Source organism: Papio anubis, chromosome 7, assembly GCF_008728515.1.
Source record: "Papio anubis isolate 15944 chromosome 7, Panubis1.0, whole genome shotgun sequence".
NCBI lineage: Eukaryota > Metazoa > Chordata > Mammalia > Primates > Cercopithecidae > Papio > Papio anubis.
In genome coordinates, this window is record NC_044982.1 from 50,845,361 (window position 1) to 50,861,279 (window position 15,919).

The following is a 15,919-nucleotide window of genomic DNA, read 5'->3' on the forward strand; positions in this document are numbered from 1 at the left end:
TGCAGGTAGAAAAACCTGGGTTCAAATCTGGCCTCTACCACTTACTAGCACCAGGACAAATAATCTTTAAAACACAAAAAACCCAGAATGATTTTTCAAAACTGTTTCCAGATAAAACAGTTCTCAAAAATGAAGTATTTTGAGTTCATAAAGTGAAAGTTCAACTGAAGATGTTCCATTTGGAGGATTTCAAATTCTATGAAAATGCTCCAAGGACTCTAAAAATATTTCAAATTAGGAAATATTAAGTATTTTAAAATCCTAATGAGAAGTGATATGCACACACATTTACTTATTTAAATCCAACAAAAACTCAATTTGTGCTGACAGGTTAGCTGATGTAAATATGCATCTATTACAATTTTGGCATTTACTCTAAATTTTAGAATAAATTACTCTAAATTATTGATGCTTATCTGAATTTTACACTTTGATAAAGAGTATCTGTGTGTCAGATACTTCAACAAATTTCCTCTTATTCCTTAAGTCTTTGGATTAAATTTAAGATAAAAAACTCATGAAATTTTTATTAACTGCTATAATATAAACTGTTACATATGCAGCTGAATCAGGATTCTCTGCAAACTATCAAATAACAAAAAACAAGTAGATGCTGAGTCACTCCATAGTACAATACCTTTAATAATATCAAATTAGTTTTAAAACACTATTTAACTTTCTTACAATATAAATCTGAACCAAGACTAAATGTACACTATCAGAATCCTACTTAACAGTTTCAACTATTGGTACCCAACATAAATTAAAATAAGTTAAAAAACTAGTTTCGTTGCTTAAAGTTTGTAAATCTCCCTCTAGGTCATATAATTTAGATCTCTCCTATGCTGACTGCTCAGCAAAACAAGAAAAGAAAACAGTAAAAAAATTTATATATTTTTATATCTACTGATTATCTTGACTTATCCTAATGTTAATGAAGCCTATTGCTTTATTATTTTATAAGGTAAATAGTTTATTGTTCTTCATATCTTTACAAACCTAAAATGCCAGAGTCTAATGTTAGCACACAGAAAGTTTAGTACATTTCCTGTAGACTATAGCAGAAATATTCAACTTTTAACAAGTATATGAACAAAAGCCAAACAATATCATCCATATCTTATGATGACTTATAAATATTTATAGTGTCAAAAAGATTTGGTTACTGACAGTGGATAGTATTGCTGTTAAAAAAGAAAATTTTTACTCTTGGTGATCTTATACAATCTTTGAAGGACAGAAATTATCAATCATTAGTTCTCTTGGTTCATAAACTACTGCCAAAAAATACATCCCCCAATATTATTTCTATAAATAAAATATAAAGTAGAAACAAAAACGGGTTATGCCACAAAGAAAAAAAATTAAATATATTAATAATAACCCTTTCTCTTAGGTTTGATTTAACAACAGCACTAGAACTGATAGCGTATCTATACATTTACTCGGTGCTAGATATCTCATCAGTTCAACTCAAAAGCGGTAGAGATCTCCGAAACTGATCAAATCTGAACATATCCTCGATAGTTACAATGGAAACAAAGGAGTTTTATCTCCTTACTTGAAATAAATGTAGGCTATACTTAACTCAGACTACAAATAGAACAAGCCATTAAGTTTACTTACCCCACCCCTAGCACCCACAGAGCTCCTTGGAGAAATAGTTGATTCTATGTTTGGGGCAGGAAATGTATATGATAAATCAGGAGCACCTTATCATACCACAAAGCATAGAAGCTATCAAAGTTTAGCAGCATTGTGTCAAAACGACTTGTTAACCAACCTAAATAAGTTCCAATGGGCCAAAGGAAGACAAGCAGACATTACGAATCTCCTGATGAAAGTGCACACCACTGCCTATGAAGTGGTCTTGCCCCTACTCTACCCTACCCCCAAAATACTGAGCCTTAATCTGACCAGGAATCAGATTCCTGATTACAGATTTGACACATAAAAGATATATAAAGAAAAGAGGAACATGCTACCACCACAGGGATGCAGTCAACTAAATCCAAACTGTGGGAAACTTCATAGGAAACCACTAAGTCTTTTGTTTTTTTTTTAAAGGAGGTGGGGTGTTGCTGAGAAAGAGTGGGAGAACCCGTGGATTAAAAAATATCTAAGAGATGTCTCTAACCAGTTATATACTGACCTTATTTGGATCCTGATTAAAACAAACTACAGTAAGTTATTATTAATAAAATAGACAATTTATATGACAACTGGAGAAACGCATACTATACAAAATTAAGAATGTGTTTTGAAGTGTAATATGATACTTTTTAAAGACAAATACTTATGTTTTAGAAATGTGTACTGAAATATTTACGGATGAAACGCTCTGATGTTTGAGTTCCTTCAAAATAATCTAGGGAGTACAGGGTAGGAGGTAAAACATGATTGCTTATATGCATGCCATGCACTGATAAGTGCCATGGAGAGATGTTGGGTACATCGGGCCTCATTATGCTTGTCTCTCTACTGTTGAACAGTTTTCCATTAAAAAAAAAAAAAAAGACCCTACACTCTATTTTAGGAAACTCACATGCACATTCACTGACTTTCTCTGTCCTCAAATAATTATTGTTAATTCTCTGAACAAACAAGAACATGTACTACCTCAAATAAACCAAGTTGTTCTATATTATCTGTAAGACTTCTGCTTGAAGAAGGTGATAGATGACCAAAAATCTTGAGTTTTAAAACGCAAAGAGCCTGGTTCATAGTATCAAGTACATTAAGGAAGTGTTGCTAAAACTAAGAAGCAATCACTTAAAATTAAGTTTTAAATAAAGCCATTAAGAATGTTACCATATTGGTTTTATTAGCATTAAAAAACACTTCTTTCCCAAATGATGTTTTTAATCCCCTAAATAACGTTTCATAAAATGTTATAGAAACAAAAGTATCAGGTAAATAAAAATCAGTTTCAAATCAAGTTATTAATCTTTACTGAAAAGCACCAGCTTAACAATGGGAAAGATCAAGGAATCAGCACTCTACTGAAACCAAGAGGAGTGCAAATGATGTTGCTTATTCATACCTTTCCTGAATAATGTCATCATGTTAAAAAAAATAATAAAGTAGTCTTACCAAATTAGAAGGGACAGACACCTTTGGAAATAATTTTTTGAGAACTTCTTTAGCCTCCAACTCAACAGCTTCCACCTGTTGTTGTCTTTCCTAAAGCAGAAGATGAACCAAATCAAACTCACAAGATCACAGAATTTTTTAAAAACAGAAAATAAAAAACTATGGTGTCTTAAATTCTACAGGAAGAAAAAGTTAAAAAAAAAAGTTTAATACTGACAAATGTTAAAATTTCCCACTTTAAGATATTAAAATGCTCCCATAAGAAAAAATCTGCAAAATCTCTAAAGCATCCTAAATACCAAATAATGCCTTAGCAATATCTGACAATATGGACATTTTCCTTGGCATTTAGAAATCAAGTGATTTGCCTGTCCAGAACACTTCAAAAATAGACACACAAAAAACACTTCTTATAGCTAAAACTTCATAAACTACCGATAGCAGAAAATACACATTGGAGGAACATAACTGAGGTTTATTGGCTGGTATATCTCTATTAAAAAAATGCATCACTTATGGACCATATAATGTCATGGCATTAAAATGGTAACTTCCTTATTTCCAACTTCAAGGCCATGTGAAGTATTTATGCTAAACAAGGAGGACCATCAAAATCTGATGGATGATATAAATGGGAAAAAGAACAAGGAGCAACTGATGGCATATTACTTCACTAATGCCACACATCATAAAAACTAGTTCTGACACTTGTATATGGACTCTGCTATAAATTTACAAGTATTACAAATGTGTAAGTCTAAATTTGCTGATATTAAATCCAAGTCTAATGCATATCAATTATAACTCAAAACCATGGTTTGTCAAAATTAGGGTAATGACTTATCACACACCAAAAAAAAAAAAAAAAAATCTAACATTCAAACTACCTCCACGAGATTTAAAAAAAAAAAAAAAAAGACCCCTATAAAAATGCACATCTAAACCAAGCCAAGAAAATCATCTAAAAAACAACAGTCACAAAGTTCAACAGGTGACAGGAAGGCAAGCAAGCTAGAAACTTCTCAACCATATCTTTCCCCCAACATTTAGATGTGAAATTTGAAATCTATCACTGATTTAAGGTCTACACACTTCAATTTTAGAAAATCTAATCATATGAAAATTTACAAAATAAACAGCTGCAGATTTTGCCATTTTCCATACACACAAAAAGCTGTTAATTAAAGATCAGCAGATTTTTACAATAGGTGTTTTAATAGGGTATTTTCAATAATTCAATGAAGTCCACTAATTTTCAGGAATATACCTAACTACATAAAATAAGGAAAATAATTAATGCTACTTCAAGGATATTAAGAGGTAATTCTTATCATTTGACCAAAGCAGTGATCTTTAAAGAAAACCGGTTAGCAAAAGAAACACTGAGGAACAGCTTTTTGAAAACTTTCCAAGGAAAAAAACAGACTAAAAGAACAAAGTGTCTAACATAACCAAGAGCCACAAACATGGGAAGTTACTTTTATTTGGTATCAACAATTTTATCTAAGAAGTTTTCATCTGACATAGTAGTTTGGTTATAGATAGCAATTTCCATTCCACTTTAACATCTGGGAAAGATCTAATATTGAAACTGAACTATAATTTGCATACCATCTTTAAATGAAATGTATACAAGTCTTTTTCAGTAGCTCCTCAAGAGTATTTAGCCTTTAAAAATAATCCTGTAAAGACAGCATATATCATCCTCTTTACATTTTAGGTAAGCTGACCATAACTTATTTCTAGTTAAAATACTGAAAGTGTTTCACATAGTTCCTTCTCATCACAACATAATTTACAGCACTGGGTCAATCAACATCTCTTTCACCTATGCTATCTAAGGACTGTCTAAATTCCATTGAAATATAGAAGACTTTCTATTCTATTCTCTGCAGATCTTTAGCTATGCAAGAAGGCATCATGCACAAGAATTCTAGCTTTCTTTTAGAATCATAAAATGCAAAAATGCCTATGGCAAGTAGCATGTAACTTCTTGTAGGAATGGCATGATGAGCACCCAGATACCCAGTCTCACTAACAAAATAAAACCAAAAAGGTGGCTCTTAACCGTCAAAAACAAAGTAATAGAAACAACCAGAAACCACACTACAACCCTGACAGAAATGACTGTACAATTGCAACCACTCCCAATGAAATAATGAAATGTCCCAATGAAACGTCCTATCTGACCTAGATTTTCCTACTCTGTGGTCCCAATATACCTCCCAGCTATCTCGAATTTAACCTTTACTGAAAATTATGGCTAGATGAATAGGGATGTAGTTAAACACAAATCCACTAAGCTACAGGAAATATAACTATAAACGTATACTTGCTAAAAAAAAAAAATTACAGAACTATTTTATACTTAAAAATTCCTTCAGGTGTCACTAAGACTTATATTAAAGATTCAATAGAGTACCATGGCACACAAAATATTTTCACAGTGCTAAAATGAATCATGTAGGTTCCTTCATTTACCTATCTGCAAAATTCAATACCCCTGTTTCACATTTATTTTTGGCAGGAATTTTCAAAATACTTGACTGGACTGGCAGATTCAATTTTTTCAATCTTTAAAAACAACCTCTCTATGACAATTCATTAGAAATCTTCACACTCAATGGTACAACTTGAGCTCAAGGAGAATGTCCTCCATTGTTCTGAAGACAAAGGGGGCTATATATTTCAAGAGTACTTCACATACTCTGGTCAAGAGAATTATCCCTTGACAGTAATATTTCATCTAAACATGCCATATATGTCATTGCTATCCAGTAATATATGAAGTTTCAGTCCACCACCTCTAAGGAATCATTCCCAGCAACATACCGAAAGTTGATGCCTTTCCTGTATTTAAGACTTTTTAACATTTTTCTACCTTATCTGTAACATCTTGGTGTGCCCTCCAAAACACCTAGTTTATGGCACATCCTACATATTCAAATGTGTTTGTTAATTCACCTAGATTTCTTTGGTTCAAAGTTTTCATGAAAGTTATCTTAACCAACCCAAAAGGCGCATATTGTCTGACAAGAGGTTAACATCAGTCTTCTGAGACTCTTCAGCTTAAAGTTGTGCTCAACAAAGCCCAAACAATCAGGTAATCACAACAAATCAGCATGCCCAAAATTAAAGCTTCAAGGAGTAGATGAAAAAAGCAGAGATGATAGAGATGATAAATGTGGACAAGGAGATTTTATATTTAAATTGCAGTAAAAGTAAATGCTTTAGTCTGATTTTAAGACAAGCTGCAGATTTTCTCTGTTCAGTGGATTGTTTCTAGGAGTTAGCATTACAACCTTGGAAGTCTTGTTCACTTTGTCCTGCAGCATTTTTTCAGTTGATGCCAATGCTTCCATTGCTTCCCAGTTTTTCTCCCGAAGGTCCTAATCATTTTTAGAAAGAATGATTTCAGTTTATCCATTATTGAAAGATTTTTGCTTTTTTACTTCATCAGTATTTTGCACTGCATTTAAATGCTGGTTACTGCAAAATTATTTCAATGGGAAAATATGCATATTAGCAAAAAAATAAAAAGCAATGTTTAGAAGTTTGAATGAGAAAATAAAGACGCCCACTTTCCATGTTTTAGTATATATACCAAATAGGCCAGCTTTTAAAATAACTACTATGCACATGTGACAAAGAAGAAAGCATTCAAAAGTAAAGACACAAACCAAGAATACATACATAATTTCAGGTACATTGAACATTAGAAGATTAAAGACAGAGCAAATATAGAAGTATTACAAAAAGCTTTTCATCTGATGTTTAAACAAGGCCCAATAACACTCATAGGACTTTCCACTGCAGTGTAACATTTTTTTCTCTATGTTTTAATACAATTAACATGTTTCAAATCTACCTAGGAATCCCATAGTTACCCACTGTGTTCTATGTCTTTCTTGGCATGGCCTAACATTCATGCCACAAAACAACCTTACATGAATTGTATGAGCTAGTTGATCAAAGCAAAGGGGAAGGCTGGAAGGCTATAAAATAGATTCTCTTGGAGGAGACAGAGGTTATTAAAAATTGAGAGATCTGGATTTTAACAACATTTCATTCACAAATATAAATATAATCTTCTATATTTCAGTCTTTTTTCCAGAATGAGAAATCTAAACAGATAAAAACCAACAACAAAAAATAAAAAGCCAATAATCACCATTTATTACTTAATATATGCCAACCACTGTACTTGGCAGTTCACAAATTCTCATCGTTACAACAACCACATGAGGTATTTATTCTCATTCTATAGATAGGGAAACCACAGCTCAAGTAAGTTAGGAAACTGAGCCAAGTACACACAGCAAATGAAGTGGCAGAACTAAAAGGAAAGACTGACACTGCTATCTGCTGGCCTCCAGTGTCCTGGCTCTTTTCACATGGGTTCAGTGTCTCCAGCGCTGCTGCTGCTGATGCTGCTGCTGCTGCATTACCATGCCCTCCTTATCTCAGAATCCCAATAATAAAACACAGTTAAGATGTTAGCAGTATATCGGCAAGTTCACCTCAAGTCTTGTGGCTAAGCAATGCTGTTAGTACTGTTATACCAACACACAAGCGGCAATTCATGTACCTAATTTTGACAAACTCAGGGGTACAAGAAAATGTCAACTTGTTAAATTAACAATTTAATGCAAACTTTGAAAAATAGAAAACACACATCCATTTACTAGCAATACTCCCTTAGATTTCAGTAACAGTTTACCCTTGCTCAAGTGTTAGCAATCACAGTACAGTGTACAAAAATTTCTTCTCTAGCAAGAATGCTTGGACTCTACTTTATAGGTGTTGTCCTCTGGTATGAGAAAATTTAAGAAATTCTACTAAATTCATTATTTGTCTACTCAGTAAGTTATTAAGATTCATATTTCTGAAAGCACTATCCCTCCCCTTTCTAGTATAAACATAGTTAGGTTCTATGGCCTCTAACACACTTAATTACCAAAATTTGAACCACCTCTCAGTTAAAAATGAGAGGTTCTGGCCAGGTGCCATGGCTCACACCTATAATCCCAGCACTTTGGGAGGCCGAGGCAGGTGGATCACTTGAGGTCAGGAGTTCGAGACCAGCCTGGCCAACATGGTAAAACCCTATCTCTACTAAAAATACAAAAAAAATTAGCTGGGTATGGTGGTGCACACCTGTAATTCCAGCTACTCGGGAGGGTAAGGCAGGAGAATCACCTGAACCCAGCAGGCAGAGGTTGCAGTGAGCCGAGTTCATGCTACTTCCAGCCTGGGCGACAGAGGAAGACCCTGTCTTTAAAAAAAAAAACAAAAAACCAGAAGGCTTTCAAAAGACCTCATTACTGAGTATACTGGGTTTGAATACTGGTATTACTTTTGGTTTACAAAAAGGCCAGCCCAATCTAAGAGGAAATATCTTTGATTTTAAAATACCAAGCTGAAAAACATGTTTTCCAAATAAAAGTTCAACAAAAAGTCAACTGCACTTTTAGTTTTTAAAAATAACTAAAGATGTAATAATTATAACTTAACATTTAAATATTTATAAGAATAAGAATTCGTCTTTTCACTTATTTTAAAAAAACTGTTCTCCAATAATGCCCCACCCCTCGAAAAACTACACACGGAAAATAGTACTTTCTCACAAAGATTAAGAAATCTAAAGTAAAAGTAGATTTAAAAAAATTCCTGGACCATATTTCAGTGTTAAAGTAATAAAAAGAAAAGCTTCATTCTGATTAAGATTTACTTACATTGTTTTTCTTCCTTTGGTGTTCAACTGCATCCTTCAAAGAATCTAACTCATTCCAGAGACCACTTATCTCTTTCTCTCTTTCTGAAATTCTAAACCAGAACATGAATACGTGTAGCAAGATTTTAGGTAAACAGTAATACAACTCAGATCCCTACCTATCAACATTTGTTACTACAAAATAAGAATATCAAGAAATGGTACCTTGAAAAGTACATTAAAGAGTCTACCTACTGTTTAACATAGAAAGCCCATCCTATGAATTTCAGAAATGATTTCTAAGTTTTTATACCCAATATGGTACGCTTAGGCTTGTGCTAAAGAGAAATCTCATTCCCTAAGAAACAGTTTATGAATATATTAACTGTTGTAGCTATTTATATTTTTACTTGGGTCAGTACACAGTAGCTATTTTCAGAGGAGTTAAAACGGATGTAGAAGCAGTCCCTTAAATATTTTTCTTCCCAGAGGGCAATGAAATCAGTTATAACTTTAAATGGCTAACCCACAACAAAAGTATAATATTAAAGTGAGCTCAGTGTTTTCTTGCCATTTTCATACCAATCTCAGCATTCATGTTTTTTTCTGTTACTGTTTCCCAGAAACGCAGAATGCAATGGCAAAGATTTATAATTTGATTCTGTTATAGCTGAGAGTGGCTGGAGTAGAAAGTTAAATAACAAATAGCTCTTCGCTTAGAATCAGTGTCTATATAAGAAGCTGGCAAACTAAGGCTATGGGCCCACTCCACAGTCTGTTTCTGTAGGTCCTCGAACTAAGAGCTGTTTCTACATTTTAAAAGTGTTGTTTTATATATACATGTACACACATATACACATATATATACACATGTATAAAACAGACCTATGTGTCCCACAGGCCTAAAATGCTATCAAGGCCTTTACAGAAAATGTTTGCCAACCTTTGCTCTATATAGTCAAACTCAAGATTCGATTTAACAGTCAATAATTCTAACCTAGTAAACAAGCAACTCTGTAAACCAAGATGGAAAAACATTTAGATTATTTAAAAAAAAAAAAAAAAAAATTAACAATTTTCCCGATGATAGATCACTTACATCATCTATTAATATACTTAATGTGGTTGACATTTTAACATGTTGAAACACACTAACTTATGTGAAATGACCTTAAATGTAGCCTCACAGAGAAAATTACAGGCTAACAAGAAAAATGTATCAGTTAAAAAAAAATCTCCTTAAGAAACACAACCATAAAGACTACATATATATATTTTTTTCTTGGTGCCAGGCTGGAGTGCAACGGTGTGAACTTCCTGGGCTCAAAAGACCCTCCCACTTCAGCCTCTGGAGTAGTTGGAACCACAGGTGCATGCCACCACACCCGGAATTTCTAAACTTTTTGTAGAGACGAGGTCTGACTATGTTGCCCACACTGATCTCAAACCCCTGGGCTCAGCAATCCTCCCGCCTCAGTCTCCCCAAGTGTTGGGATTACAGGTGTGAGCTACCACATCTAACCTAAAATTTCTTTAAAAAATGAAGCTAAGCCAAAATTTGCATCATTCAATTACACAATCACACCTAGAAGAAGACCCAGTAAGATAATTGAGATAATAGAAGGTGATTTAGAAAACCCTGCAAAGCATAGTTTAACTTGATCTGAATGCCTAAAAAAACAAAAACAAACATCTCCCTCAACAAAATATTCAAATCCAAGTACTATAAAAAAAGCATCTTAGCCAAAGGTACCGCTCAACTCTAAACTGTAATTCAAGATATCTAAATAGAACTGTAAAAATCAGGTGCCATTTGCAGTTACACTAAACTGCTTATTTGAGAACGGTTTATCACATAAAAATAGTCACTACTTTATATACTGTGAATCAAACTTATTACTTACACTTTTAATAATTCTTCATGAGGGGGAAAAGAAGATGCCTATCAAAAGAGTTAAATGTTATTTCAAAACGAAACTTTTCAGGAGACTTAAAAATATTGAAGCTTTTCTCAGATATACATTAAGAAAACAACAAAAGTAAAAATAGCATATATTTCATATAAAAGTCACCCTGACTTTAATCAAATAATTTTAATAAAAACATGTACAAATCTGTAAAATGTATTGAATGCTAAATCCAATCTTCACTGTCGCAACATACTTAAACTCTTCATTTAGTAAGTATTTTTCAATTTCCCACTATGTGTATGGAAGCATATCTTAAATTTTCAAACTGCACAATTCATATTTGACTACATAAAAATGTTAAGCTTCCAAGTTAAAAAAAAAAAAAAAACAAATGAAATCAAAAGAAAAACTAAGATAAGTTATGTTTCCTCACGTTTAACAAAAAGTTAATTATACATCAACATGCAAAGGTACACAGCCCTTCATATATGGTATTTATTCCTTGGTGACAATAATCTCTCAAGCTTCTTGTTTGCAAGGACTCCAATTTATTTGTTTCTCAAAATACTATCAAGTCTATCCATATATATTCATAAATTAATTTAAAGGCTATTTTGGGTAGCATCTTTTATAAAAACACATTTTGGGTTTTACCAAGCAGAATTATAACTTGAAAACCTCTTTTAAATAGTAGTACACTATCGCTTATGATACACTTGTTAGTTTCTCTCCAGCTACCAATGTTTCATTTGGGAAGACAGAGTGTGTACACACATCTTTAAGCCAACCGCTACAGTATTTAAACTGACTTGCTAAGAATTCTAGGATCAGAAAACACACAGAGATACAAAACAGAGCTGGAGTACAGGCAATAATATTATTTGTGTATACATTATAAATTATAGATTTGTTTTACTTTGGATATGACATAGCAAGTTGCTTTTTTATATAAAATTTGATAAACATAAATAAAACATACTTTATTCTCAATAAAAATGCAGAAATGGCAAAAATACTTATATGTCACTGGTTATATAATTTTTTTGCCACCTAAGTGAAAGGCAAGACATCTAATAGTACCTACCTGTTGGTAGTTTTGTTGTTTAAGCTGTTCAATTTGGGACTTAAACAATTTGTTTTCATCTTGTACATCCTAATTAAATAAAAATTAAACATCAGTATCTAAACATTTTTTTCCACATAAACTTAGATCATACAAGCTAGAAACAGATCATACAAGCTAGAAAAATTCCAAAATAGCAATAATTTTAAAGTGTGTAATAAGCTCTATATTAAAACATATGATGAAATTAGAGTATTTATATCAGTACTAGCAGCAGAGTTTGCATGTCTCAATGGAACAAAATAGAATCCAGAAATATACCCAAATAGCTCTAAGAATTTAGTATGAAGTGACATTCAAATCAACCTCAACTCCAGTAACATTTTGGGCTTGATATTTTTCTTTGCTGTGGGAGGTTTATCCTATGCACTGCCAGACATTTAGAAGCATCCATGGCACCCATCTACTAGATGCCCCAGCCCCGCTGCCCCAGCTGTAACACCCAAAAATGTCTTCAGATATTGACAAATGTCCCCTGGGGAACAGAATCACTATTGTTATGATGGACTATTTAACAATGTGGCTAGCCTTCTCTTTTTAATGGTTACAATGTTATTGTTACAGCTTACTAAGTTACATGAAATAACCTAAACAAACAAAAAGAATTATCAACATATTAGAAGAAAATGTATTTTTTTTTTTTTTGATGGAGTCTCGCTGTGTCACCCAGGCTGGAGTGCAGTGTTGTAATCATGGCTCACTGCAGCCTCTGTCTCCCGGGTTCAAGTGATTCTCCTGTCTCAGCTTCCCGAGTAGCTGGGACTACAGGCACCTGCCACCATGCCTGGCTAATTTTTATATTATTTTAGTAGAGTCGAGGTTTCATCATATTGGCCATGTTTGGTCTCGAACCCCCGACCTCAAGAGATCCACCTGCCACGGCCTCCCAAGGTGCTGGGTGGGATTACTAGTGTGAACGTACCACACCCTGATGAATATATTTTTATGATCGTAGAGAGACATCTTTCTTCCCAAGACTTAAAACTCTGGAAATTACTTATATTTGAGTACATAAAAGTTTCAAATTTCCCAAAAAGGTTTTTCCCCTTCACAAATGAAGTCAGAAGAAAAAATGGGGAAAATAAATCATCTCATATAATAACAAAAGGTTATTTAATTTCCTTTATTACATAAAAAAGACCTTACAAATTAGTAAAAGAGTCAACCCAGTGGAAAAAATGTGGGAAAAATTAAAGGACAATTCACATAAAAATGGCTTGAACATATGAAAAACGCTTAACTTCTCTCACAATCAAATGCAAATTAAAAATAATCTTACCATCTTTCAAGTATAATATCAAATATTTTTACCCTTGTCAATGTTGGAACGGAAGAAGGGGAAATGGCCCTTAGTTGGTGAGAGTGTCAATTAGTAAAAACACTTTTGGAGGTCTATTTAGCACTGTCTAACAAAATTTAAAATGAACCTACATGAGAGGGAGAAGGAATGTGACAGACTCAAACTTTGAAGCATGTAATGTGAGCAAGATTAATCCAAGACAATGTAGGCATCTACAAATTTGCTACTACTTCAAATCAATGTTCTGTAACTAATTTGAATACTAACTGCATGAAGGTGAGAAGATACTGATTTTCTATTTAACTATCTCTTTCAACAAACAAAAAACTGACATAAGCCTTGATCCAGAATTTCACTTCTAGGATACAGATACACTATTCAAAACGTGTGCAAGGATATTCACTGCTGCATTGTTTGTGCAGAAAAAAACAGCCCTAAATCATCTAGGTATCCATCAACCGGGATTGGTTATATAAACGATATATGCTGGGTACGGTGGCTCACACCTATAATCCCAGCACTTTGGGAGGCCGAGGCGGGCAGATCACCTGAGGTCAGGAGTTCAAGACCAGCCTGGCCAACATGCTGAAACCCCATCTCTACCAAAAGATACAAAAAGTAGCTGGGCATAGTGGTGCACGCCTATAGTCCCAGCTACTCTGGAGGCTGAGGCAGGAGAATTGCTTGAATCCAGGAGGCAGAGGTTGCAGTGAGCCAAGATCATGCCACTGTACTCCAGCCTGAGCAACACAGCGAGACTCTGTCCCAAAAATAAAAATAGAAGATGATGATATAATCATTCAATATCATAAAACTATTAAAAGTTAGGGCAGAAATGTGCTTTATATGGAAAGATCTCAAAAACACTGTTAATTGTGAAGGAAGCAAAATACACAACTTAGTATAGTTCAACAGAGTATTTTATAAGCAAGTATACATACATACACACATTTTATGCGTGGGTACTTACTCAAAAAATATGCCAATAATGAGACCTAGTATCTGTGTAGGAGGGAGATTCATTCTGTACTCTATTTTTTGGCAGCAGTTAAAAATTATTTTAAAGCATGCAAAGACAATAATTTACAAAATAATTAATTTTAAGTCACCATATTCACCTGTAACAGCTTTGTTTTGCTAGAAAGATCACTCTCCCTCTCTTTTAGCATGGCTTCTACCCTCTTCAATTCATTTTCCTTTTCTTTCAACCTAGAATTTTTTACAAATATCTACATTTACTAAAGTACATAAAAAAAGAAAACCAGACTCCAATATCACCCCTAATAAAAAAGATGGCAGAAACAATACAGACCAGCTTTTTTCCCCCATATTATATCAACTTAGAAGTTTGTTTTAAAAGATATTTCTAGGATCATTTACTCAGTCATACTTAACATTTCTTAAGCAAATGTGGCTTTATCTAGGAAGAAACTCTAAAACAAAAACTAAGAACAAAACTATATTTTATCTAATTGTTGCAAAAATTACCACTTAAAAAGCAAGGAATTTTGCCCTAAGAATCTCAGTCATAATTTGTTGACCCTGGAAATTATGAAATATGTATAACCTTTGTACTGAAGAGATGCTATGGATAATTTAATCTGTTTTTCCCTTACCCAATGCAGATGTAAATCTTTATCTAGCCCAAGTGAATCTCAATTGCCCTGGTCATCCTATAGCATAACACCACCATCAAAATGATCTGTTTAACAGTTTCCTCAGGATAGGAAATCTTATCCATTTCAGTTATCCCCAATGCCAGAAAGCACATAATAGAGTCTCAAGTATTCGTTGAGCTGAACACTTATTTTTACCGCACCTTGATCTAGAATTTCAAGATGCTTATAAATCTATATGAAAAAATGACAAAACAGCATACATCAAGAGTGAGATAAATATATAAAAAGGGAAAAACTTAAATACATATTGCTAAGTAAAAGAAGCCAATCCAAGGCTGAGCATGGTGGCTCACATCTGTAATCCCAGCATTTTGGGAGGCCAAGGTGGGAGGATCACTCAAGTCCAGGATATCAAGACCAGCCTGGGCAACACAGGGACATCCTGTCTCTAAAAAATTAGCCAGGCATGGTGGCATATGCCTGTAGTCCCAGCTACTCAAAAGGCTGAGGTGGGAGGATCACTTGAGCCCAGGATGTCCTGGCTGCAGTGAGCCATGATCACACTCCAGCCTGGGCCACAGAGAAAGACTCTGTTCCAAGAAAAGAGAAAAGAAAAGAGCCAATCCAGAAAAGCCATATACTGTATGATTTCAACTATGATATTCTGGAAAAGGTAAAACTCTGAAGACAGTAAGGTCATTGGTTGGGGGGTGCTGCAGAGGTATGGAGGAAGGGAGGGAGGCATGCACAGGTAAAACACAGGAGATTTTTAAGGCAGTAAAACTGTTTTGTATGATACTATAATGATGGATACATGCCATTATACGTTGGTTAAAACCCACAGAGAGTGACCCTAATGGAAACTATGAACTTCAGTTAATAACAACGATAACAATATACTGCTACTGGCTCATCAGTTGTAACAAATGTACCACGCTAATGCAAGATGTTAACAGTAGGGAGAATTGGGAAGAGTATATGGAAACTGTATTTCTCTCATTTTTTCCTATAAATATAAAAACTGCTCCACCACAAAAAATAAAATCTATTAATTTAAAAAAGAAAATGGCAAAAAAAAAAAAATGTAAGGCAGAAATATACCTAGAATTACCTACTTTAATGGTCTACATATCCCTACTATAAATAGGCCAGAAATGCTGC

General features: G+C 33.8%; 1 protein-coding gene across 9 annotated transcripts in view; it reads right to left on the reverse strand.

The window, feature by feature from the left end:
* The window catches only part of KTN1 (kinectin 1), a 103,826-nt gene that overhangs the window by 14,717 nt on the left and 73,190 nt on the right, over nucleotides 1-15,919 (reverse strand). For 8 of the 9 annotated variants that reach the window (XR_004184902.1, XR_004184900.1, XR_004184903.1 and 5 more), the window contains 6 exons: nucleotides 14,258-14,348; nucleotides 11,801-11,869; nucleotides 10,711-10,748; nucleotides 8,829-8,919; nucleotides 6,396-6,482; nucleotides 3,094-3,183 (listed from right to left, as the gene is read on the reverse strand). Coding sequence is in view for 5 of the 9 variants with exons in the window: in XM_003901844.3 (XP_003901893.1) it covers nucleotides 3,094-3,183; nucleotides 6,396-6,482; nucleotides 8,829-8,919; nucleotides 10,711-10,748; nucleotides 11,801-11,869; nucleotides 14,258-14,348 (466 nt within the window). In the remaining 4 variants the exon portion in view is untranslated. The remainder of the gene's footprint in view (nucleotides 1-3,093; nucleotides 3,184-6,395; nucleotides 6,483-8,828; nucleotides 8,920-10,710; nucleotides 10,749-11,800; nucleotides 11,870-14,257; nucleotides 14,349-15,919) is intronic. The other variant, XM_003901842.2, reaches the window with a different exon arrangement.